At 32.9% G+C, this 26751-nt stretch overlaps 2 protein-coding genes and 1 pseudogene across 3 annotated transcripts; 2 read left to right on the top strand and 1 right to left on the bottom strand.

Moving 5' to 3' along the window:
- The first annotated feature begins 5231 nt into the window (after window positions 1-5231).
- Window positions 5232-7597, top strand: LOC145600794 (bidirectional sugar transporter SWEET15-like). Its single transcript, XM_081656658.1, has 6 exons — window positions 5232-5280; window positions 6378-6414; window positions 6528-6738; window positions 6891-7055; window positions 7181-7300; window positions 7388-7597. Exons 1-6 carry the CDS (start codon window positions 5232-5234, stop codon window positions 7595-7597), a joined length of 792 nt encoding a protein of 263 aa, XP_081512784.1.
- Window positions 7598-8323: 726 nt separating this feature from the next.
- LOC145600080 (serine/threonine-protein kinase PBS1-like) lies at window positions 8324-13179 on the bottom strand. 2 transcript variants are annotated; one of them, XM_081655931.1, is made up of 5 exons: window positions 12714-13179; window positions 11903-12111; window positions 10924-11113; window positions 9779-10170; window positions 8324-9443 (listed from the first exon to the last, which is right to left on the bottom strand). In XM_081655931.1, exons 1-5 carry the CDS (start codon window positions 12835-12837, stop codon window positions 8856-8858), a joined length of 1503 nt encoding a protein of 500 aa, XP_081512057.1. In that variant the 5' UTR covers window positions 12838-13179; the 3' UTR covers window positions 8324-8855. The 2 variants fall into 2 exon arrangements, with proteins under 2 accessions (XP_081512057.1, XP_081512058.1); XM_081655932.1 differs by lacking the exon at window positions 12714-13179 and adding an exon at window positions 12219-12360.
- A 10715-nt stretch (window positions 13180-23894) lies between these two features.
- LOC145603011 (exocyst complex component EXO70C1 pseudogene) lies at window positions 23895-26476 on the top strand (annotated as a pseudogene).
- The last annotated feature ends 275 nt before the right edge of the window (window positions 26477-26751 follow it).

Genomic DNA, 26751 nt, shown 5'->3' with positions numbered 1-26751 from the left:
GTGTGTTGTTTTTAATACATATCCTTTCTCAATATATACATCGATGTCTTCTACTTTCTTATATAATTATCCTGTGTATTAAGACATCTAATTTTTAAACCATTAATAAACATTTACACATACAATTATGAACCCATTATTAGAAAATGATCATATACAGTGCAATATAAAAATGAACAATTATTAAAATATAAATGAACATCTTTCAATATGAACATGAGCAAGTGTTAAAAGTCAAATGAGCATAAAAAATAGTTTTCATTATGAACTAAATTAACTATACCTATAGAAAATATGTGAAGAAATCGGCCAAAAATAGACATCATTAAGAGATTATTAGAATTCATTATGTAGATCGTCTATTAATATGTGAATGACCACTTACTAATATATAAATGAACATTTATGTAAATGAAACTGAACATTCATTAAAAAAAAAAATCACTACGAACTAAATTTACATTTATATAATTTTACGAAATAGAGCAAATTATCCATAAAATAAGGATAATTAAACTCTGTTTTCAATTTTTATGTCCATATATATATATATATATAATCAAAATTTTAATATGTTTACAGAAAAATAATTGAATAATATGGCAAAAAATTAGGGTTTGCACTTTTTTTCTTTCAAAAATAACTTACAATTTGATTTTATATCCTTGCAATTATGTAACTTCATCTCTTATATCAAAGGCTGCACTTGATTTTTATAGAGAATTTCGAGTTTTTAAGTAAATATGTTTGCAGATTTTGATAAGAGAGAATGGAGAGTGAAGATTAAAAGTGTATACTAATTTTAGGAGAGAGAAAACAATGCTTCTATCTTATATTTTTTGGGGTGTAGAAAGTAAACTATAGCAGTGTGTTTTTTGGGGAAAGTGGATAGTGGGGTGTAGGTGGTGCTACCTACACTAGAGTGTAGGTATATCCGTATATATAATTACCTTACCACTGTGGTAGAATCCTTAAGACCTTAATGGACGCCTTCACGGTCGTTGTATACTCTTTTCGGGTTTTTTAAGTGCATTATTGACAGTGAGGGATAGTTCAAATGATTAGAGTTCCTTCTCGGTTATAGGAGATCTTGGGATCGATTCTCACCCCCACCCTTGTGGCTCTCTAAACACAAAAAAAAAAGTGCATTATTGGGAGTGCATAGGGATGGCAATATTAAGTGGATATCCACTAACCCGCTCCACCGTTATAAATAAATGGATGAAAACCCGAATTAAATGGATGAGAAGCGGGTGACGGATGAAGCGGATGATGGATCGGATCGGATATGGATGATACTTTTTTCACCCGCTAGCCAACCACCCACCCGTTTAACATATATTAATTTTTTTAATCTAAGAATCTTAATAATAAAATATGAACCATCCACCCACCCGCAAGAAAATTATTTGTTTTTTTAAACAAATTAATTTTCCAAACAATATATGGTTATTGTTTCCCTTTTTATTAATGAAGGAAAAAAAATAATTGTGCAAATAACCGAAAATTAGAGTTTATGTGAGTTTTTTCCCACTTTAATACTCATCCATTAGTCATCCGCCCCACCTGTTTCATCCGCGGATGATGGACGGATATGGATGATGGGTGAAGCGGATGACGGATGGATGTGGATGGAGCAATTAGAGTAATGGATGGATGCGGATGAAGCTCCACCCGATCCAAATCTGATCCATTGCCATCTCTAGGAGTGCATCTCAGCGCATAGCTCTTATACATTTACAAAACATATAGGAGGGCAAAAATGTAAATTTGGCAAGTTTTTAGAAAAAGTTGACTCTATATATAGTGGTCCATTATAATATACCATTATGTAAGTATAAGTTGTCTGAATAGTACTTTTTGTGTACTAATATGCATGTAGTGGTACTTTTTACCATCCTATGGTTGAATATTCTCCCAAAAATACTTACCACCTATCACCTACTATACACGTAATGATACATTTTTCATCCAATATGTTTGCTAAATCAATATGAGCTATGCGCTAAGGGTTAACCCATTATTGGAACTTGGCACATATATCTATCTAGAACTTTGACCAACAATATCTTTTTTTTTTTTTTTTTTTTTTTTTTGAAAAAGACCAATAATATCTTCAATCACTAATTAAATACGTAGTATAAATCACAAGTATTAATAATCTATTCATTAAGTCGATTCCAATAAGTACTCACACGACTATATTTTTCTTATGTATAGTTCACAAACATTGGTCAATGTGAGTCAAGTGAATATTATAAAGAGTCCTAATAATAGATCACTTACAAAAAATGAAAATTTGTCTAAGACAACCTTTTAAATTTTTTTTTTTTTGGCAAAATCAGACCCAAGTAAAAAATTTTTTTGTTAAGGACGACCAGCCCCCACTTTCAGGCATTGACCCACCGGAATTCGATGTTGACTTAATTTTCCCGCGTTGACCCACCCATGTGCCAGTCACATGACCTTTAATTTGATGAGGTTTTTTTTTTTTTTCCTTTTTTCTAAAGTTGAACTCTTTTGGGTGGTTGTTGAGTAGCAGGCAAGGTTGGTTTTCAAGGTGGTTAGGAGATTTTCCGAGTTGGTGGGGGTAGTTTTGAGTTACGGGATGGTGGTTTTTGGGGTAAGATATGATGGTTTTGGAGTTGGAGGGTGATTTCAGCGTGGTGGAGGCAATTTCAAGCTTTTTTTGGTTTTGGGGATGAGAAGTTCAATTGAGTAAATTCTAATGGTCATTTATTTATTAATTTTTTAAACATCATATGGGCGTAATTATCGAACAAGATTAGAGAGAGTATAACAAATTGCAAATCATCGAATCAATAGTTACTAGTTTCAATTAGTAGTACTCAATTTTAATTAATCCATAGTGAAACTTAAATCAACTAAATTAATATGATTATTTATCAACAACGTAAATTGAGGTGAAGAAAACACGGATTACTCTTCAAAATCTAATGCATAATGCATAGATGATGGATCTTTATTTCTATCTATTTCTTTTTTGGCCTTATCCCAATTATAGTACCAAAGGTGGGGCAATTTTGGGTTGTTACTATGTTTGTTATTAGTCATTGATAAATTTACGGAGTAGTTACTTAAAATTTTTCTATATATGAAGAAAATGGAATTTAATTATCCCACAACTCTTTCTTAATTAGGATCATAAAATCATACATGAAGAAAATAGAATTTGATAATCCCAGAAAAACTTGCGTGGACCTGGTCCACAATAATATTATTGTGGACCCGAAGTTTATACACATGCAACTGACTTTATATTGAACATAGTGACTTTTATTTTTAACATAGTAACCTTTTTCTTTAACATACTAATCTTTATTAAAACTTGTATAACGTTTAATATTATTGTGAACTTAAAGTACGGCGTTATGACCCTAATTTTAACATAGTGACTTTAATTATTTATATTGACCTTATAAAATTTTTCATTAAAAAAATTAACCTCTTATAGCCTATATATTACCAAAATGTTTTTTTTTTTATTAATAAAGAACCATAGTTTCTCTAATATTAGTGGTCCACAATAAATTAGTGTGAACCAGGTCTATTTAAGAATTTGTATGATAATCCCACAACTCCTTCTAGAAAGACTTGCGTGGACCTAGTCCACAATAATATTATTGTGGACTCGAGATTTATATACACATAACTGACATTATATTGAACATAGTGACCCTTATTTTTAACATAGTAACCTTTATTAAAACTTGTATAACGTTTAATATTATTATGAACTTGAATACGACGTTATGACCTTAATTTTAACATAGTGACCTTTATTATTCATATTTTTTTTGAGAGAACCTTTATTATTCATATTGACCAATATATAAATATTTCATTAAAAAAATTAACCTCTTATAGCTATATATTAACAAAATAACTTTTATTTCAACATAGTGACCTTATTTTTTATTACAGTGACCTTTTTTTTTATTCATAAAACAACTATAGTTTCTTTAATATAAGTGGTCCACAATAAATTAGTGTGAACCAGGTTCATTCAAGAATTTTTACAACTCCTTCTTACGATCATTTGAGAAAGATAATGTGATTGATGTCAATGAAATGCCGAGGACAATTTCACAATTAATGTGATGATATGGTAGCTATATAACAACGTAACCTAATTGATTATGTGAGAAATGCTTTACATATGTTAAAGTCTTTATTTATGTATCATATAGCTATAAGCCTATAATTCATATGCAAATAATTACTAAAAATAACATGAGATCGAATTGAAGTAATTTAGACAAGAAATCTAAGAATCGGCTCTTAATTCGCAAAAGAAAAGTTTGAAAATAGGTGATGATGACAAGTTGAAGGCGACTTAGATGAATTTTAGGTTGTGCTCAAAAAGAATGTTGAGACTATAAAGAGATCATGTAAAAAAATATACCTCACTCAAATGGAACTTTTGCAGTTCACCAAAAACAAACCTTCTCAAAAAACTTCTTTAACATTTACTCTGTATAACCTTAGTCATAAGCACAGCTAGATATATGTATATATGCATGAACGGAAGAAGTGGAGACTAGATCATGTATGGTACGAGTAGTTTTGTGGACTTTAAGACTTCGAAGTATTTTTAGAAGTTTATCACGATATTGTACCCCCTTCATTCCACTTTGTTTAATTTTCAAATTGTTTCAACCTAGATAATAAATACAGACTTAAAATGTAATAAGAATTAATATTGCATGATATTTATGTCAAGTCAGTCAAATGGACTAACATCTAGCTAAAATCTATAATGCATTCCTATTTCTACAAGATGACCTCAGCTCCTTAAATTTCGAATATACTTTTTGATATTGTGGTTTATTTTTTTTAAAGCATGCATACATCTGATATATGTGTATGATGAACATATCAATGTTAATGTAAGTATACGTAGTACTACACAAGTACGTATGTGAACGATATTAGTCCACATTTATTACCTACCTAGTCTGTACCTGTCATGCAACTAAGATGAATTCAAATTGCAATTAACTTCAACACACACATAACACACTTCTCTTACCTCATCTCCTTTTCTATTTAGCAACTTAATCTTGAACTCTCATCATTTCCCATAATCATACTTGTTTGTCTATGAAAACTATAAAGAGGTTTCCCCTTGAGAAGCCAAATTTACAGCTTTTAGAACATCATTTTCTTAAATAATTACACAAATTAATTAAGGTGATCATCAACTTACAATGGCTCTGCACACCAGTACTTTATCACTCACCATCGTCGGCATTCTAGGTGAATAAATGCAATCAAGTTTTCTTCTCTTATCGATTTATTATAATTTTCTCTTTTCGCATTTTTTTTTCTTATTATGTCAAAGTACTAAAACTCATGCATTATCTAATGATCTCCAAGTATATATGTATCTAGAACACTACTTTTCATCAAGGTTTTTTTTTTCTACAATTATTGAATGATCATGAGTACATTAACAAAATGATCTACTGTCAAGAATATCTCTATTTGCGTATTAAATTTTTATTATAAATTAAAAACTCACTTTTCCTTATACTCAAAATAATTTTTATGACTTGCCAAATAAATAATTTTTGGTACCTAATCTTCGGCTCATTGTTATGGAGTATTTCACCTTTCTATTGGCATTACTACTAACACTTTAAAAATCTAAAAGTTGAAATAGATGCCAATTAAAAGTACGTAGCATATGATAGTGAAACTCAACAAATATATTTAGGACCATGCAAATTAAGACAATGCTATACGTAGCAAGCCACTTTTAGCTATATCTCATTTACCCTAAAAATACTTCTATTCTATCTCTATTGTAACTTTGTAAGTCAAAATACAGAGTAATTTTTAATAAATCATTGTATTTCTTAATAAATTTAATGTATATTTCTTTATTTTTCCCTCTTAATTATTACTTGTATTAATTATGATTATTATATGTCTATTATCTATACACTAACAATAATCACCTAACACTATCCTTTTGCTCTTCTGATCATTTTTTCCTCATTCATCCTCAAGGTGGTTACTGCATAGGTTGTACATGATTGATGCATGTCTAGGTTTAAAACAAAGTCCTTGTATTTCTCTATTCTTAGTTTCTTTCTTGTATTTTTTATATGAAAATAACATTTTCATTTTTTTAAGAAAATATACCTAGCAAGATGCTAGCTACTAAATGAATATTAACTAAAGTTTCTTGTGAAAATTACCATAATAATCTGTCTTCTTAACAAACAATTATCTTATATATACACAAGCATACTTATTAGGTCCTTAAATTCGACATCCTACATGAAATTTAAAAAGAGTGCTAATCAAACATCCTTTAAATTAAAGTCCCCCTTAATTCTATGTTTCAGGCAACATGATTTCAGGATTAGTATACCTAGCTCCATTGTAAGTTCTCTAACATATACTTCATGTTGTTACTGCTAAATTATTAGTCGCGGTATGCCAGAGTGTATCATCATGTATATAACTTATGTTATGGTAATTAACTTATGTTGCAGGCCTACATATTACAAAATATACAAGAAAAAATCAACAGAAGGGTTCCAATCTGTGCCTTATGTAGCAGCACTCTTTAGTGCTATGCTTTGGTTATACTATGCACTGCTCAAGAAGAAAGAATATTTTCTCATTAGCATAAATTCAGTTGGTTGCATAATCGAGACAGTGTATATCGCCTTATACTATGCTTATGCTTCTAGGAGGGCCAGGGTACGTGACACACTTATCCATCTGCCTGATTTTACTTGTTGTCACGTTACTAGTTTAAATCATGCTATCAACCTGACTATTAATTCCGGATGGAGAGATAGGTAATTTTGAATGTCGGATTGATTCAATTTAATGTTTATACTCTGCTGCAGATATTTACAGGCACACTAGTTCTTTCACTCAATTTGGTGATTTTTTCTATGATAGTTCTCATCATTCAACTGAAACTGGGGGACGGTACAGACCGGGTAAAAGTGCTTGGTATCATTTGCGCTATTGTCTCCATTGGTGTTTTCGCAGCACCCTTGACAATCATGGTAAGAAATCCTCAAAATATTCCTCATCTCTCTGTTTTTTGTTAAGTGAAGATTGGTGCTCGCGGAAGCCAACTCATACCAAAAACGCAGTCTTTGAATCCTTGTCATACATCTGCATCTTTCAGGTGAAAGTAATTCGAACTAAGAGTGTTGAGTACATGCCATTCTTCTTATCCTTCTGCCTCACGCTGTGTGCTATCATATGGTTTGCATACGGGTTATTACGACAAGATTTATACATATCTGTAAGTCATTAAAAACACCATCATTTTTCGAATATCCACTTTCAAAATTTCTCAGCACACTCATACTGTTCTTATCATCAAAATCAGATTCCAAATATTTTTGGATTCGCCTTGGGGGTACTCCAGATGGTATTATATGCAATCTGCAAAAACTGCTGCATACCCCGAGAATCAGTAGATCAGAGAATTTCAAGTAATCCGACAAACTTGGTCAATGGAAACGCGGAAACTATTGATCAGCAGGACAGAAGCAATGAACCCCGAACTGAACTATCAACTGCTGATCCTGCAGTCTGATATCTGAAGGTTCAAACTCAAAGTATATACCGCGTCCAAGTAATATTCCCGAGAGTTTTGGCCATGTATTTATTAGGATAATTAGGATCATATGGAGTAAGATCATATGTATCCTACTTCTAGTTGCTTCTTTTCCCAACCATTTTTTGTTATTGAATGCAACTACCTAATTAACTCACATTATTTTTCTGTTTAGAGCCATTTACTTCAATGAATTATGTGAGAAGTTATTACTACCAGAACGGTAGTATGAGAAAAATAAATACTTCTGAAAAAAAGGAAAGATAGTTGGGAGACAGATAGGGCTCATAAGATTTGCTTGATTTAGTAAAAACAGGAACAATACTGTAAAATTTTGGTTAAGGTTTAAGAATTATGTCTGCAAGGTAACAGTCAAGTCGTGATAGGATGAAAGACTAATTGTATCTATGATCTATTAAGGTGCTTGTTTCTCCTAAGTTTCCCTCGATAGCTAAAAGGTCGATAAGAAACAGCTTCCTTATAAAGTTGCATACGTCTAATCCTCTCAACCCCAACGAGGTAAAAATAACCTTCCTTTATGGAGTATTGGGAGAATTAACGGTATAAACAAACCCTTTTCCCCATTTTTGGTTCAAACTATATTTTTCCACAATACTGTTGATTCTTTTCTAACTGGCATATTAGGTTTATATGCAAAATAGGCAAATTCTTAAGCATCGGAAACAAGGGGATGAGAAGTTCATATATAAGACATAAGAAACATGGATGAATATGATATAGAGTGCTTCAAGCTGCTGTATTATAAGTTTATAACACTCAACAATGGTATAAGTACCAAATCCATCGAGTATTTCCTAAAAATGCAGAACCAAGAAAGAACTTGCCATCCGCAATTGCGGAAAAGAAACAAGCTCAGCAAAATGACTGTGCATACTGAAATGTTTTAAAAGGAGCCAAAGGAGCCTTTTTTTCTTTCTTACCGAAGATATACACTCTGATTCTTCTATGCAATACACCCCCCGTCGTCATCTGATTTCTCCTCATATCTGCCAATCTTGTCAAGAAAAAGGAAAAAAGAAGAGAAAAAAAAAGGGGAAAGAAACTAACATCAACCATACATGGTGGGCATTTCTGTTCCTCCATACAAAGCCTCGACACATTTTTGTAAGTTGGTAAGGCAAAAAAAAAGATGAAAACACGAGGGCATAAACCGGTATATAGTTAGCCTGCCCGAAGCATCTCTGATTTTCTGACACTGTACAAGCTGAAGGGTGAATCACCCTTCCATGTTGTCATTTGTGCCTTGAGCACTTTGCCTTCTTTTCTCCCGCCAATTCTCTCCCCACATCTTGGCCTCGGCAACAGCTCTCTCTCTGTCTGAATCCCGATTCAACATCCTAGCGGTCTCTTTTGGGGAGTCGTCCTTTTCAGACCCACCTTCTGAATCCAAAGTTTGACGTCTCTTTTCCCGCCAATTTTCACCCCACATTTTGGCCTCAGCAACAGCACGTTCTCTATCTGAATCCTTATTCAACATTCTGACTGTTTCTCTCGGGGAGTCATCTTTCTCTGAGCCTTCTAAGTCCCATTTTCTCCCTGAACTAGCACCATCTTCACCCCTCGCAATTCTTCCACCATTCTCATCTCTGCTCCTATCTTTCATAGTTGGATCATATGCTTGGTTAGCCAGATAAGAGAGTGCAGTTACAACATCTCCAATAAGGGGTCGAGCAGCTGCATTTTCTTGTATGCACATGGATGCAACAGCCAGAGCTTGGTAAAGTCCTCTTGTTGGAAATCTACTTTGTAACTGAGGGTCAGCTAATTTCAAGAACTTTCTGCGGTCATTGAACAAAGGGCGTGCCTGCACAAATAAACAATGCTCAATTGCTCATCAACTAAACATACTCTACAAAAGAGAAGAATTTGCCACAAACCACCTCTAATTTTTCAACTTTTCAGTAAACTACTCATGTTGTTTAAGAGCACAGCACCTAGCAGCCAATTTCCCAAAAATATAAAAAATAATAAATATAAAAAAATGGCTGGTTTATTTGCAACAACTGAAGCATATCACTGTTGTATAAACATTGGTGTAATTGAGAGGTGGTTTAGGACAAAATACTCCTACAACCAAAAATCAACTAATAAGAGCTAAATAGCAACTTCAGTGGGAGCTTTACAGGACCGTCATCTTACCCATGCTACAAGGTTCTGCTCTCCATGAGGACGATCACTATCAATGGCTCGGCGACCAGTTATCAGTTCTAAGAAGACTACTCCAAAACTGTAAACATCCGACTTCACAGTCAGTTGTCCTGTCATAGCATATTCAGGGGCACAATAACCATAAGTGCCCATCACCCTAGTAGAAACATGTGACTTGTCACCAGTAGGTCCTAGTTTAGCCAGCCCAAAATCAGAGAGCTTTGGATGGAATCCGTCATCTAGCAATATGTTGGATGACTTGAAATCTCTGTAAATAACAGGAGGATTTGCTTTATCATGGAGATACTCCAAACCTTTTGCTGCTCCAGCAGCGATTTTCATTCTGGTATTCCAGTCAAGCGGTTCTTTATCAGGCGGAAGATCTACAAGGACAAGGTTAAACTGTCAATCAAAATTCTAAAACCAAGAGAAAAAAATTTCTTCGAGTAATATCTGATGGAAAAAAAGTGGAGTTTTTCGTGGCAATGTGCACACAGCTCATAGGTGCTAAAGACATAACTTTAACTGTAGTTAAGATAACTTTGCTTATGAACCACTGATCTAGCATTATCATAAAATTTTGAATATAGTTATTACAGTAAAGCAATAAACTGCTGTGCATCGTAGAAGAGCTCCTCAGAAATATTGACACGTAATTACTGAATGTAGGACATGTTACATATTCTTGCATGAACAATAACTAGAAACCTACTCCAATGATAATAGTTTGCATAGATAGAGTAGCAACAAAGAACTGAAACACAACAAATACTTTATGCACTGCAAGGGGTTCAAAATCATTAGGTATTGCGATCTGGCTACATGTTATGTCTATCTTATGCTACTTTACACATCAACATGACAAGTTTGTTACTAGTGAGCATAAGTCCTCGCGCAGCTAGTATCACATAGCAAGTGATTCAATATAATTAAGATTTTCTGATTATATTCATTTGTTGGTTGAAGCCTTTGTCGTCTAAACATTACATTTTTTTTACAAGCATGGCATTCTATTCAAATTCCTTGGTTCCATCAACAAACAAATTGATCATAGAAAGTGAAGTGATGAACACTATCCAAGAACCAATTTGAGCAAGAAGAGAGGATGACAAACCAGTAAGATTAGAAATTGTTACCAAAGAGATGATCCTCTAGAGATCCCAGCGCCATGTATTCATATACGAGTAATCTCTGGTCACCGTCAGCACAATATCCTATCAAATTCACTAGATTGTCATTATGTAAAAGACTGAGCATAAGAACCTCTACAAGAAACTCTCTGTTTCCTTGGAGACCATTTCTGTCCAATTGCTTAACAGCAACAACCTGCAAGCAAAACAAACTGACTCTAAATAAGAAACAACATGCAGCTCAGGTAAGTTAAATTAACATTTAAAATGTCAAGAAGATTTTTTGAAATATAAGCCCTTGGATTTCATAAAAAATCATATCAAGATTGAGAGCAATATAGTTATAAATATATTAGTTTTACATGGAAGTTACACAACCATAGAATCAAAATCACGGTCCAAAAACCCCAGCAATGCAGAACATAGGAGAAATCAAGACATATCCGGTCTTGTAGCTATGCAATAGAATATAGCATAATATATTAATAAATTATCTATTAGATATGAATCATCTAATTCCCTTTTCTCCTGCTTCATCAACCCCAAACTCAATCCTATAGAAGAACATATGAGAAATCACATAATGAGCACCAAAAACCAAGAAAGCAGTACATAAAGAGCGACTCAGACATTGTTTGATAGAAATAGACTTTGATCTCAGTAATTTTAAGTCTTACATATCAAATTTACCTTGAAATTACAACAACTTATAAACTTCTTGCTCTTAGAAAGTTAGAAGTCACCATATAAAGATTTATCATATTTTTAAAAAAATACTACCTCTGTTTCATATTATTTGCAACAATTAGACATTTTCCCTCTCTACTTTATGTCAAATCGTTGCAAATAATAGATAACGGAGGTAGTAAAAAAAAAGAGAGAGAGAGAGCTCTAAGTTCGTATGATCCACATCTTAGAAATGGTGGATCATGGCACTGTGGCAATAATTGCAAAATCATATTGAATGATTGTCAAGCATTGTTACCTGACCAGTCTCCAGCTGCCCTTTATAAACACGCCCGAAACCTCCTTCCCCAAGAAAGCATTCATCCCTAAAGTTCTTGGTGGCAACTGCAAGCTCGCGGAAAGTGAATGTATGGGCACTACTACTAATATTTGCCATAGGTCCATCATTGGGAACGGATGATTCTTGCCTTGGCCCGACATTGTTTCTTGCTTTCAGCCGATCAGCTCCTGCAGATTCACATTATAAAATTGGCTATATAAATCATTTGTTATCATGAGAAACACCAGATTGCAAAGCTCTTTTCTAGAGATGTAAAATCGAGTAATACACCAACCTATCAAACAAAGATTCGATCTTTCCACCGCGATGGATAGTCTACCATTCAATTGCAACGAGAATTAATTGATCAGATACTCAAAATTCATCAAGAGACATCTATAATTAGGCATTTGCCTACCTAATGGAACTTACTGAAAATAGTAAAAAGAAGGAATTTTACCAATTGAGTCATGATACTAATTAAGTGAAACAATCCCAAAATAACTTTATACACTTTCAACAATCCGCACGGTCCAAGAACATTGATTCAGTATATAAAATTCCAAATCCACTAAAAAGGTACCAATTCTTTTGAAATCTTATTCTTTTTTTCACAGAAAGTAAAATTCAGCTTAATACTACTACAATCATATCATACATAATCAATCAAAAAGCCAAAAGTTACCAATCTCAATCATAATCAAAATCCAATTAAAAAAATTTAATAATTTTAGATCACAACAATTAACAAATTAATACAATAAAAATCAAATAAGATTATAGAACTCACCAGATGATAATTTAGAGATATTGGAATTAGAAGAAGGAGAAGCATCTTTGCGATCATCTTTCTCACCAGAAGTTGGATTCAATCTTTCTTCTTCCTTTGATTCAAAACAAGAAAAACACCCCATTTCCCAGTCAAACTATACACACAAAATTCTTATTTTATTTTTTACAGAAAACAAAAAAAAAACTTCTCTTTGATTTCTTGATTCAAACAAAACAGTAATTACCCAAAACCCAGTTCTCAAAATCTCTCCTTTAAATCAATAATAATCACAATCACTAGAAATCATCATAAATCTTTGACTATATAGCATGTAACATATACTTTATGAGAGAGAAAATAAGAAGATTTGAAGAACAAAAGAAGAGAGAGAAAGGCGTGTGGGTGAGTTGCTTCAACTGAAGAAAACTTTGAGAAAGAAAAGAAAAGAAATTGGGGGAGTGTAAAATAAGGGGGGCGAAGGAAAGAGAGAAAGAAAGGGTGGTTTATGTAAAAAGTGAGATGAAATGAAGGGGATTTAGATGAGATGAATCAACCCAAAAATCATTCTTTCCTATCTTACTTTGCACATTTTTTACTCCCACAAATTGATTAATCACTTTGACTAACATAAAATAATCTCTCCTAAACAACTATCTGGGATTCATTCTCTGAAATCTAGTTGGAAACTTTTTTTAGGCACTTGTATATATAGTTGGTAACCTCTTTAACTTCCGATCTAGGTTAGTCTTTGTAGGATCGTCTAATTTATTTATTATATTGGTCATTGTAATTTAAGCTCGTAACAAAAGAAAGATTGTGAGATATAACACTAACTAGGAATGAATCTACATCAACTAAAGGATAATAACTGTAACACAAGTTTTAATGTTGGGGTATATATCATGCTTTTCCTGACATAAAAAAAATCAATAGGTTTACCAAGCCTTTTCCATCCACCTTAAACACTTCTCTCTCATTCCTCCTTGAAAACTCTATTTCGTCATCAGCTATATACACATAGATTAATCGGGATTCGAAAAAATTAAAGGTAATTATCATTTGGCACAACCAACTAACGATTGTTGCTTCCCTTGACCCACTTATGTATTTTGTTACTATGTACACGGCACCTATTTTAACTTACATTTTATGAATTTGTATCAACATTTTATAAGCTTGTATCAAATTAGGAGAAACAATAAACTCGAGATAATAAAATACATATGAATTTGCAAGTGATAGTAGATGAAATTGCTTGCACCATATTTAATTTGTAATGTAAGATGTCACTCATTAATATTTGGATATTAAATTAACGTGTATGTACTTTAAAATATCAGATACAAATGTTAATTAAATTAGAAATCCTTATTTTTTTTCAAACAAAATACGTAGTAAAATAAAAAATGAATTTTTTTTTTTTTTTTTTTTTGGGTAAATGAGTAACCATGTAACCATGTTTTTATTGGCTAGTTTATAATTCTTTTAATGAAGTTTGTAAGTTAGCAAGCACACAAAATTCATCCTACTATTCTAGTAAAATCAATAAATTTGTTTATGTAGAACAAATGTTATTCCTTACCATATAGAGGTTGAAAGCTGAGCTTAGAACCTAAAGAAAAAAAAAATCATGATATACCTTGGTAACGATATTAAACATCAACTTAATTTTTTATTTTTTTTTTATTTTTGGTGTTTAGAGAGCCACAAGGACATGTGATAAGAATCGATCTCAGGAGTATCTGGATACAGGTGAAGAGCTCTAACCACTTGAGTTATCTCTCACTCGATCGCTCTATCAACAGATCAACCTTATATTGGGTATAATGAGAACTCTCCTAGCAAAATATTGACCGTATAATTTATATTCAATTTTAATTGTCGCGATAACAGGAATTAAGTAATAACTATAGTACATAATATTAATATCTTTTTTTTTTTGGGTAGAGGAGAGGGATAATAGTAATATCTATGGGATATATGATAGCTAATTGCAAGTTGCAACATTTTACATAGGAGATATTGCCATTAGTTACCATTGCATTTTAGTGCAAGTTAATTGAATCAAGCTCAAAACCCCAAATTTATAAACCCAAATATACAATGTGGATTGTTGAATTCTCATCCAATAATAATTACTGTATGGTCAATTTTTTGCCTTCTTTTTTTAGGTATTCTTCTATCATGAAAAAAGTTTGGAAAAATCATAAAGAGTTAGATGCAATTGGGTTTAAATATATATATCCAATCATTGGATTTCATTTATCATATTCATAATTCATTATTGACCCATAAAAGTTGATACACATATTTTGGAGAATGGAAGAAACCACCCACTCTTATGGATCATTTGATGAATTCACATGCTAAAGTAAAGGGTATACGTAGTAGATAAAAGGATAAGTTTTTACATTATTTCACCAAAATTGTTTTTGATAATTAATGAAATTTGTTTTTTATTTTCTCTATTAATTTAATTCTTTCCCTATGACATCATATTGACATGTTTGTACGTCCTCACTATCCTCCTATCCATGGGGGTGGGATGTAACTATGCAAAATCCATCTTTGAGATTCTCAGGGGTATGTTGGGGATTCTCTTGTCTGTTGTAAGAGTTAGGATGTCATGTTATGGGTACTTTGGGCATTTTAACCAAGGTATTAAGCATGCTCAATTTGTGCCAATGCACATGGCACTTGAATAATAATTAGTACTCCGTATTAAAATAAAAATACTACCTCCGTTTTGACTTTAGCACTGTTCACATAGTCTCCTTTGACCGTGTTTTGTGGTTTATAAATAATGAAATATATAGTCATGTGAGATCTTGTTAGATTCATCACGACATATAATTTCAAAAGGTCAAATTTTCATAATTTTCGCTTATCGGTAATTAAAGAAATGAATGTTTGAATTTGTGCGTTGGCAAATGTTACTAAAGAAAAGTGTCAACTAAAAAGAAACGGAGAAAGTACTATGTAAGTTTTTGCATTTAGAAAAAAATATTTCTATAAAAGTATTCTGAATTTCGAGTGCCTAGGGTCCTAATTTTACCCTCACAATATAACAGAGAAACTCTATAATATTGTACTCCCTCATCAGTTAGCTAAATACTATTTCATCACAAATAATCCTTATATGTGGTCACTTCACTTATAAGCAATTTACTGAGTAATGAGGGTTACAAGTTTACAACGATAATCAAATAGGGTTACATGTATGCATGAGGGTTTAGCAACTTTACCAGATTACCACAATGGGAAAATGAGATTACCGTAATAAAAAAAGATTAATTATTTTTTCCAATAGTAAAAAATTAACAGATTAAAAAAGGTTACTCGAATGTAAAAATTGAGTAAAATTCTTATAAAAAAAAAAAAAAAAAATTGAGTAAAATTATTTTTGTCAAATATGCTTATGAATATTTTGTAGAATTATTAGAGTTACTCTTATAACCAAATGTGGCCAAGCTATGTAGTTGGCCAATGTGGCCACACACAAAACTTACTGCTATTTAATTACATTTAAACCTCTCCTTTCCTTAGGGCTTGTTCACATTTACTAAACTGAGCTGAACTGATTGGAGCTGAACTGAACTGAACTGATTGGAACTGAACTGAACTGAATTGAGCTGAAATGAATATTTTATGTGAGAGGAAAATCAAGAGCTGAACTGAACTGAACTGAACTGAACTGATTGGAGCTGAACTGAACTGAACTGAAATTAAGTAAATATAAACAGGCCCTTTTACGTTGTAATATAGAAATACACTCCGTTCTTGAATACTCGCTACATACAATTTGATTTGACATTATTTATATATATACAATATATTAACATAGACTTTTTAAATTTTTTTTTACTAATAAATAAAATTCAAATATTATTATGTATTTATGTTATATGTACGTTGTTGGATTGTTGCGTATGTTAAAAATCAAATTTATGCTTTAGCCCTGTAGCACATATGGCGGTCTAACAATTGCTAATTCTGAAACAGAGGGAGTATGCAAGCATGAAAGATTAAGAAAATGTTCGGGTTTTCCTTTTTATTTTCTACATCCACCTTTCGGAAGATGGGTTTATTTTTATTATTCATATATATTCCCCACTATAGTGCGTCAATCAAACCAATCACAATATAATTTAATTAATGTTTGGAGCAAACAATACGATAGGTTGTTTTGCACTAATCTCAGTTCCAAGCTTTTAAATGGGAACAAGACGATATTTGATTAATTGACACATAATTACGCGGTGGTTGACTTCCCACATGATGGTACGATACGCTGCTTGTTTCACGGATATTACCTAAAAGCCATACCATTTTGTAATTAAGAAATTTCTATTAGGGAGACCACCTTGATTAAAGTCTTGTACATAAAATTCTACAAAATTATCTTTTTTTTTTTTTTTTTTGAAAGAACAAAATTATCTAATGTTGGCGTTGAATGTAGTCTTCAATACGAAGTGTGATGTGGGATATAATATTGTACCCATTGTAGATTTGTAGGAAGAGGAAAAAGAAAATGCGAGTACTCAATTTATAAATGGCAAAAGCTAATGAACGAGCGAATGACATAACACAAATTAAAGTTAATTTTTTTTTGGTGCTCACAAATTAAAGTTAATGGTGATGCAAGTAAATTAATTAGGGTTTATATTTGTATGGGTATTAGTTGTACCACTAAATAAAGTTAATAGTTGTAACAGTAAACTAGTAATTTTTTTTATTTTTATTTTATTTTTTTTTTTATTTTTTTTTTTACCACAACTAGTAAATATTACAATGTCAGTGATAATAAATTAATAAGCATGTCAGATAGTCAATAATATTTGAAGGATCATAGAACATTACTTGTACAGTTGTACTTAAAGGTTAAAGAAGGACCAACATTGAATTGTAATTTATGGTACGTACAAAAATGAAAAGGATCGAATGCGGAGTTACTGTTATTTAGGAATGAGAATATGTGCGCAAGAGGGCAAAAGTTGACATTTTATGTTGGACTTCGAATATGAATATGCACCACTTTCTTCAAAAGCAATCAAGGTGCTACACTTACAAAATAAAGACTGCCCATAGGTCCATGGGAGGATCTAGACACAGTAACAAATAATATACGGTAAGTGCGTCTGATTCAACTGATTTTTATTTATCTATAACTAAGGACTTGTTCACATTTGTTGAATTGAGCTAAACTGAACTGAGCTGAACTAATTGGAGCTGAACTGAATTGAACTGAGCTGAAATGAACATTTTATGAGAGAAGAAAATTATGAGCTGAACTGAACTGAACTGAAATTAAGCTGAAGTAAACAGACCCTCAAGTCATCGTTATTAGCCTTAATTAAAACTTATCTTATTTCAATTTATTAATCTTTGTTTGTACTTTTTTTTTTTTTTTGAAAGGGCTTTGTTTGTACTTATTAATCTTGAATTAAGTGAAAATAAGATGAACAGATCCCTTTTTTTTATTTATTAGTATTAGTAACAATTCAACTTTTACACTATTTACATACATATTCTATTTTAACTATATGTGATGATTTGTACTCAATGAAAAGCATGACCAAGTGATTTTGTTAAAAAATCTTTGTGTTTCTGTTAATTATCACCAATATTAAGAAACTATATAAATGTGTTTATTTTGTTCTTCCTTAACCGAGTACCAAAAGAATTATGTAAGCTCATGATTATTTAACAAGTAATAGCTCCATGTAGGATATCTATCCACATGACTATCACTTATTTGAACTACATTTAAACTTATTAAATTTATTGGGACAGCTAACGGGCGGTATGCGCGAGCCATAGCTTGTCGTGTCCGGGCTGAGAAACTATTTCGATTTAACCTTTAGTTGTGGCAGTATTGATGAGGGAACATGTGTAAACAAATATTTGTAATGATTAAATATTCACAATTTCACACACTATTGTAAGAGTTTTTAAAAAAGGGCAATTAACATGTACCAGTATTAATGACAGCAAATAAGTTAATATACTTACATACACAAATTCATAGGTTCATAGAGCATATTTGTATACTGTATATTTCATTTTCATGGGCTTCCAACTAGACAATTAAGCTCACAATATTTGGATGTCAAACATACACAAGGCCCATAGACCCAAATACCCAATAAATATAGGAGTAGCAATGTGGAGTGCATTTCGCAGAATTGCAGTTTTGCACCACAGGAAAACCTTCAATTCACCACAGGGAAACCTTCAATTTATATTGAGTCTTACTCAACATATTAATAAGCTAGATAATTCGAGTAACAACTTTCTTTTTTTTTTTTTTTTTTTTTTTTTTTTTTTTTTTTTTTTGGGTTGGTTGGTTGGTTAGAAGAAGGGTACAAACCTCTCATAGGTCTACCCGATCCAAATTAATTGACTAGACCCTTAGGGCTTGTTCACATTTACTGAACTGAACTGAACTGATTGGAGCTGAACTCAACTGAACTGAATTGAGCTGAAATAAATATTTTATGAGAGAGGGAAATCAAGAGCTGAACTGAACTGAACTGAACTGATTGGAGCTGAACTGAACTGATTGGAGCTGAACTGAACTGATTGGAGCTGAACTGAACTGAAATTAAGTAAATGTGAACAGCCCTTAAAAATGGGGGAAGAAAATAACAATCTCCTAAATGGATCCAATCAAACAAACACTTATCCTCCGTATACTAGTACATCAATACTTTGTATCACTTTTTCAATATCCTAATATTGCAATATTTTATCTATGGCATTGTTCATATAATCATGTACTAGTATAACAAAAATTTAACTATATTCACATAGTTTTATTAGTGTATAACAATGAGAAATGTGAATGGATTAGATTAATTTTTTATGAAATATTTTCTTTGTTTTTAATAAGTGCAACATTTGGACATTTATATTTGCCAATGTACAACTTTGAACATTACATTAATATCTTAAATTGTTGTTTATAAAAATTTAATATTTCGGAAGTATATGGGAAGAACTTAATTTTTCCTTACTTAAAAATACTTAGACATTAAATTTTAATTGTTGTTTAACCATGTTTTTAATAATGTAATAAAGACTATCATATTGTTAAATAGACATCCCTACCTTATAAAAAGTATAAAGTTGTTCTTATGAATAGTGTGATCCCAATTTTACCCTTCAAAAAGTTTATTTACATTTTTATCCTCCATTAATATACCAAAGTCATTTTGATCTCCTTCCTCTTTAAACGCCCCTTTCTTTTTCTTTCTCCTTCCTCCTCAATGTCTGTGCTCTATTGAAGCGACCTATGAGTTCTCCATGGAAGTGCGTACTGAACTTTCTCTCTTCCATTTAATCAGTTTATAACGTGAGGTAATTTTTGTAAAAAAAAAAAAATTATTGAGTATCACTTTCACAATCTGGATTTATTAGTAAGCTTTCTGTTTATGTTTTTGTTTCAGCAATTTGAATAGCGAAAAAAATTGAAATGCATGCATCTGAATCAATTGATAGATTATGCTGAATCAATGCATGTATCTCTAAATTGGCGTTTAATTATGCTGATAATCGCACTTTAAATTTCATATTTTCTGCTTTCATTCTTCACCATTTCTCTCCTTTGGTTAGATTGAATAATCGATTGATTGAATTTCACAACCCTTATTCAGTCTATCAATTGAATTGGGACGAATTGATTATAATATATATTTTATCTTTTTTTTTTTTTTTTTTCCAGTTTTCAGCTAAGCAGGCTTCTCCCCCGATGGTGTTGTGGGTAAGCAAATGGAATTTGGGCTATCATCATAGATTCTTTTGCTGAAGAAATATATTCTCGTGCTCTTCATAAGAAAATTTGGTGAATGTGAGTTTGGTGTTGAATTTGATCTATTGTTTTAAGATGTTTCCCTTAACCATTTTGAGGTGCGGCAGAGTAACTTGATCTACATATATATTAAAACTAATTAGGCCTTAGAATTTCATGTTTATTTATGTGATTTTGCTAAAACAGAATGTATGCCGGGTTTAATTGAACTTATTTTTGTTTGGAAGTATTAGTATAGTTTCATGCATGTTTTTCTGTATGTATCCAACCAAACTAAAAGCCATTGGGGGGAGGGAGTCGTGGCATCTATCTTTTAGCTTACCCTATACATGCCCATTGCTTATACTTGAATTTGGTATGTGACTTTTTCTCTGGGGTATTGGGAGTTAATATCAAACATGGGTTCTTCTTCCAAGACATGCCTCACAGCCATGTTGGAAATTTATCATTGATGAAAACTTTATATATCAGACTACTAAAGCCTTGTTCATATCTGCCTTTTGGTCTCATAGGTCAAACCTCCGTGGAACCTTGGTCCTTCTGCGATATATTGGCAGAGTTGCTGATAAACTGACTCTATATGCAAAAGATTTATATTAAACTGGAAAGTTTTTTTTCCCCTATATTCTCTATACAATTTGGTCTAAATAGCTCAGATGCTTTAACCTAAATTGTGGTTCTGATGCTGTATGCTAATCTGTACAGATTGATCTATTGTTGAAGTATCTACTTATTCTAGGATGGATCTTAGTTTGAAGCAGGTTGCAGCTATCTGGATGCCTACTTATCTACTAATACCTTATTGGTTGGCCATGATGTGTCGATTGCTGACATCTTTTTGTGGGCTGCCCTTGCTGGTAATGAGTCTTTATTCTCACCTTTGAGACCAAATATGGGCTGAAGGAGTATAAGAGTCATAGTATGAGGAAGAATAAAAATCAATATTTGTTGGCTCTGGGTAACAAGTGGGAAGTTATATTATCTATGCCTAGAGTTCATTTGCTCCTAAAGTTTCTTATAGGTTGATAGTTCAAGTGAATATATTTGCCAGAAAAATTCAACTGACCTGATCAGAACTAAAGTTCCTTCTGATAAATAGTTTAGTTCCTTCTGCAGTATAAGAGATAGAGAAAATAGTTGTTGTTGTAGTATTAATGCAGTGCATCCTTTTTTTTTTTTTTTTTTCTCGTGTATATTTCGTTTTTGGTCTTTTGACTCTTTTCGTATTATATGTAGTTGTAGTTGTAATAGTAATGATAAAATTTTGGAAACTCAATTTAAGTGTTCTAACAGCTACTATGAGCCTAATTGTTGCTTTAGTGTCGAATAAATATGATGCATACTAGAGTTGTATTCCTATATGTGTCAAAATTTTGGAAAAACTTGCTAGAAACCAGGGTGTTCCACATGATTACACAGGGAACCAGTATGTTAATGCTGCAATTTAGGGTAATAATGGTGTTGGCCGAAGTGTGATTACGTTGTAAGAGTTGTGGGCTACCAGTTGTCAGGTAAGAAATGCAAGACTCTAGCATAGCGAAGGTGAAATTAATTGTCTTTTAGGTTATAAATGTCAATGAGATACAATTACAATGCTACTTCCGTGGTGGTGGAATGTAAAGGTCGGAGTAATTGCTTGCAGACCATTAAAATGATCAAGGATAATAAGTCGTTAAAGGGGTCTTATGTTGGTGTTATTGTAGTAATTTTAATATAGTTTCTTTTAGTCGAGTTTATAGGGGAGTCAAACGAAGCAACTTTGTAGATGAGTGTTCTTTGACTCACGGTTATTATGTCTCACAGATGTCTTATAGTCTAATGTATTTAAATAAAGAGGTTTGAAGATATATTTTGCTTTACTTTTTGTGTTGTTGTCCTAAATTAATCCCATGAAAGGCACTATTTATATATCTACTATCTCCTCCATCATATGATCCAAAGACTATCTAATTGCAAGTAAATATATTTCTTTACATCACCTTGTGTTTATTGAGGAATTTGTATCTTCGAATTTTATTTAGCTTTCAAAAGTTTCAATATACATAGCCCTGTGGTTTCCCCTCTGAAAATAAGTGATTTAATTTAGTCAACTTTTACTGAACAACTCACTGTATTACTCGAAATCGAATTTCAGGGATTATATATCGTACAAGGATTAGGCTTTGCCATTAATCCTTGAGTGTTGTATTTCTGCACTTGTTAAACTAGAAGAATATCTAGAAAGGGGTGCTTTTGATAATTACCTCATTAACACTATCCAAATTTCCATTGATTTGTGTGAGACAACACCTCCCCAGTCATGGAATGATGTATAAAGTTCCAAACTTATGAAACAATAGCTCAGGGTTCTCTTTAAAAATATTTCATTTTAAAAAATCATTGAAACATAAAATATGTTTTTATAATATAATGTCTATGGATCAACATAATTATATAAAGAAAAATCTTACTAAATAACTGTAATTCAAAGGTAACAAAAAAAAGTCTGTAAACTCTGAGATTCTAATACATAACATCCCCCGTGATGGCTAGCCATGCCGCGCGCATCGCGCGCGTGAGCTCCCCTAGTTAATATAAAATACCACAATATGAAATCTTTTTTTTTTTTTTTGAAAGACACAATATCAACTTTTTAATATTTTTTACTACGACCTTAATTAATTAATTATATATATTTAAGGTCATTGTAATTTATTTACATATGTTCCAAGTTTGATTGTGTTAATTATGGTGAATAGAAGGAGTATTTCTTTTAAAAAAAAAAAATAGAGCGATTATTATACTTGTAATCCAATTTTATGAAATCTTGTTCGATTCGTCTCGGTATACGTAATAATCCGTATCATATTACACCATAGTTACAAAAAACAAATAAAATATGTTTGCAACACAGCGGTAGAAGCGGGGGGGAACAAAGGAGGTCGTGAAGAGCACAAAATGCAAGAAGATTGAAATGTTCATTACCAACGATGCTTCAACTGTCAACTGCCACCTTCCTAACACCTCTCCCTTCCATTTCTCATTTTTTTTCTCTCTTTCTTCTAAAAATAAACTATTTCCTTTATTTTCCATCCACCACTTCTTACCCATTTTCATCTCTAAACTAAACATGATCCTTACACCTCATATTATTTTATTAAACTTATCATATTTTATAATTTTATTAATTAAATAAAATTTAAAAAATATATACAAAACAAAAATCTAAAAAAAATAAAACATTACCGAATCAAAATTTGTTCTGTTTCCTGCATTCCCGCTATGATCCTTCTTTCTATGTTTCCTTCCTTATTCCATTTCCTCTTCTAATCATTATTCCATTAAAACACCTTATTTCCATTCAATTCCCAAAAAAATCCCATCAAAAAAAAAAAAAAAAAAAAATTACAATGGCAAACAATCATCCTGTGAAATGCTTGAGTTTTGATTCAAGATATCAGGATGAAAACAAGAACAAAGATGAGAAAGACATTGGCAAATCCTACAGTTTTGCGGCACGAGTTGGTTCAGATTTTAATAACGATAATAATAATGATCATAAATCACGTCAGCCTCTAACAATTCATGAAGGTGATGAAGAAGAACAAGAGAATGATCAGCAACACGAGGAGGTGGCAGAGGAGGAGGAAAAAGAATTTACACTTGATCAGCTTTCTGAAGACGTTGATCAGTTCATTCTTTCTCTATCCTCTGCTTCGAATGATGATGATGATCCGCCTGAATTGTCTAATGCGGTGGCTATGTTTATCAAGAAGGTTGAAGCCAAGATCGAGGAATATGAATCCAATGCTCAGGATTCGATTGTATTTGGCCGGGATGTCGAGGGGGATGCTTCTTTTGTAGCAGCTGTTAATAGATTGTCAGGACTAATAGAGGCGATTCATGGGTTGAAATCGAGTTACATGATGCCGTTGTTGAATCAGACCAGCTCCGTCCTGCACCGTGTAATGGTATTCTTAGAGGAGGAGCTGCGTCTGATTCTGGAAGAACCCGTGTGCCAGAATTCGAACAATGCTGCAGATTCTTCGAATTCTAAGCACACGGATTCTTCGTTGAAGAGCCTCAAAGGGAGGCTGCAGTCGTTTGCTTCGTCTGCCCATCCACATGATCATGACCAAGATGAGGGATCAGGTGAAGGGGCAGACCCCTCCTGCGAGGTGCAGGAGGGTGGTGATCCAGAGTCGGAAGAACAACAGGAAGGGAAGGAAACGACTAGTACCTTCCCTTACTATTCTTCCGACTCTGTATCAAGCATCCGTCTCATAGCCAATGCAATGATCATTGCAGGCTATGAGACGGAATGCTGCAATGTCTTCCTCATTGCAAGGAGACATGCCTTTGAAGAGGAGTTGAAGAAGCAAGGTTTGGACAAAATTAGCACAGACGACGTGCAAAAGATGAATTGGGAGCCCCTTGAAGGGGAGATTTTGACGTGGATTCGCGTCTTTAAGCATTGCACATCCACCCTCCTCTTAGGGGAGCAAACATTTTACGAGTCAGTTTTTCCTGATCGTGTAAGCACTAGCCAATTCCTTTACAGCGATCTCTCCTACGCAATCCTCTACATCCTTGTTAACTTTGCTGAGGCTGTTGCATTGACCAAACGTGCCACGGAGAAATTGTTCAAATTTCTTGACATGTATGAGACCATACGTGACACGGTCCCTTGGGTCGAAACTAAAACACCCATGTATTCCTCTGAGGAGTCGGTGGAGGAGTTGAAGTCGGAGTTGAGGTTTGCTAAGAGTAGGCTAGGGGAGGCTGCAGTGTCCATCTTTTGTCAATTCGAAAACTCTATCAAAGGCGACAACACAAAGACTCCGGTGGCTAGTGGAGCCGTCCATCCCTTGACAAGGTACACCATGAATTACCTTAAATACGCTTGTGAGTACAAAGATACATTAGAACAAGTCTTCCAACAACATTTGAGAACAGAGCAAACAGAGGAATTCTCTGCCATTGATCACTCATCTTCATCCGAACAACAACGCAAGGTACTAGAACAACAACAACAACATCAGCATCCACATCAACAAGAAGAGAAGCATTCACCATTCGCCTCGCAATTGATAACAATCATGGATTTACTAGACTCATACCTCGAGTCTAAATCCAAGTTATACAAAGACCTATCCTTAAGGTACATTTTCCTAATGAACAACGGTAGATACATGCTTCAAAAGGTCAAAGGATCGACCGAGATTCACCAAGTGGTAGGGGATAACTGGTGTAGGAGACGATCCTCGGATGTTAGGCACTACCATAAGAGCTACCAAAGAGAGACTTGGAGCCGAGTATTACAATGCCTTAACCAAGAAGGGTTACAAGTCAATGGTAAAATACACAAGCCAATACTAAAAGAAAGGTTCAAAAACTTCAATCAGTTATTTGATGAGATTCACAGGACTCAGAGTACATGGGTGGTAAGCGACGAGCAGCTTCAGTCGGAGCTTCGAGTATCGATTTCTGCTGTTATGATTCCGGCTTACCGGTCCTTCGTTGCGAGGTTTGGACAGATTTTTACCCCTGGAAGACAGGTTGAGAAGTACATCAAGTTTCAACCAGATGACATTGAGACAATCATCGAAGAATTGTTTGATGGAAATCCTAGCTCCATTGCTAGGAGAAAAATATAGGAGATAATCAGATCATAATTATTCATATATATGAATTATTACAATGTAGAAAAAGATTTGGGTGTGTTTTATTTGTGTTACATTACATAATCATTAGTGTATTTTAATCTTCTGTAATTTTTGTTCTTTTGTAATTTGTGTTGGATAGTACTGTAATTTTATATTTTTTTCTTTTTCTTTTAGTTAAATTAACAGGATTTGATTCAGAAAATAAATTGCTTAGGATTGATAATTCTTCATGGAATATTTAAGATCTTGTACCAACAAAAAATCCTTGTTATTGTTTAGTATCTTCTTTGTCTAGCTGAAGGAAGATATCAGTGCTTAATACTGACTGTATTATTTTTCTGACAACCATGTGGCTAAGCATAGGAAGTTTTAAGCATTTTTTTCTGGTTAATTTTTCATGTTGTTTATTTGATTAGGCCTTAATTGTGGTCTTATGGACCATTAAAGTTTTATTTAGGGTCTGTTCACATTTACCGAACTAAACTGAACTAAGCTGAAATGATATTTTATGAGAGAGAGAAATTAGGAGCTGAACTGAAATTAAGTAAATGTGAATAGACCATTAGTTCATAAGTGGGAATGTGGGATCATTGGCTCAATG

Source organism: Chenopodium album, chromosome 21, assembly GCF_948465745.1.
Source record: "Chenopodium album chromosome 21, dcCheAlbu1.1, whole genome shotgun sequence".
Taxonomy (NCBI): Eukaryota; Viridiplantae; Streptophyta; class Magnoliopsida; order Caryophyllales; family Amaranthaceae; genus Chenopodium; species Chenopodium album.
The sequence above is the reverse complement of the archived record's forward strand: the minus strand, read 5'-3'. Positions and strand labels throughout refer to the sequence as shown.

Bases quoted from the DNA above. Each gene is read 5' to 3' on its own strand.
- LOC145600794 (XM_081656658.1), top strand. From the start codon at position 5,232: ATGGCTCTGCACACCAGTACTTTATCACTCACCATCGTCGGCATTCTA. The intron at 7,056-7,180 runs GTAAGAAATCCT...TGCATCTTTCAG, and splicing joins CAGCACCCTTGACAATCATG to GTGAAAGTAATTCGAACTAA. The intron at 7,301-7,387 runs GTAAGTCATTAA...CATCAAAATCAG, and splicing joins GACAAGATTTATACATATCT to ATTCCAAATATTTTTGGATT.
- LOC145600080 (XM_081655931.1), bottom strand. From the start codon at position 12,837: ATGGGGTGTTTTTCTTGTTTTGAATCAAAGGAAGAAGAAAGATTGAAT. The intron at 12,112-12,713 runs GTGAGTTCTATA...GTGAATCTGCAG, and splicing joins TATCTCTAAATTATCATCTG to GAGCTGATCGGCTGAAAGCA. The intron at 10,171-10,923 runs GTAACAATTTCT...TTGTCCTTGTAG, and splicing joins TCTAGAGGATCATCTCTTTG to ATCTTCCGCCTGATAAAGAA.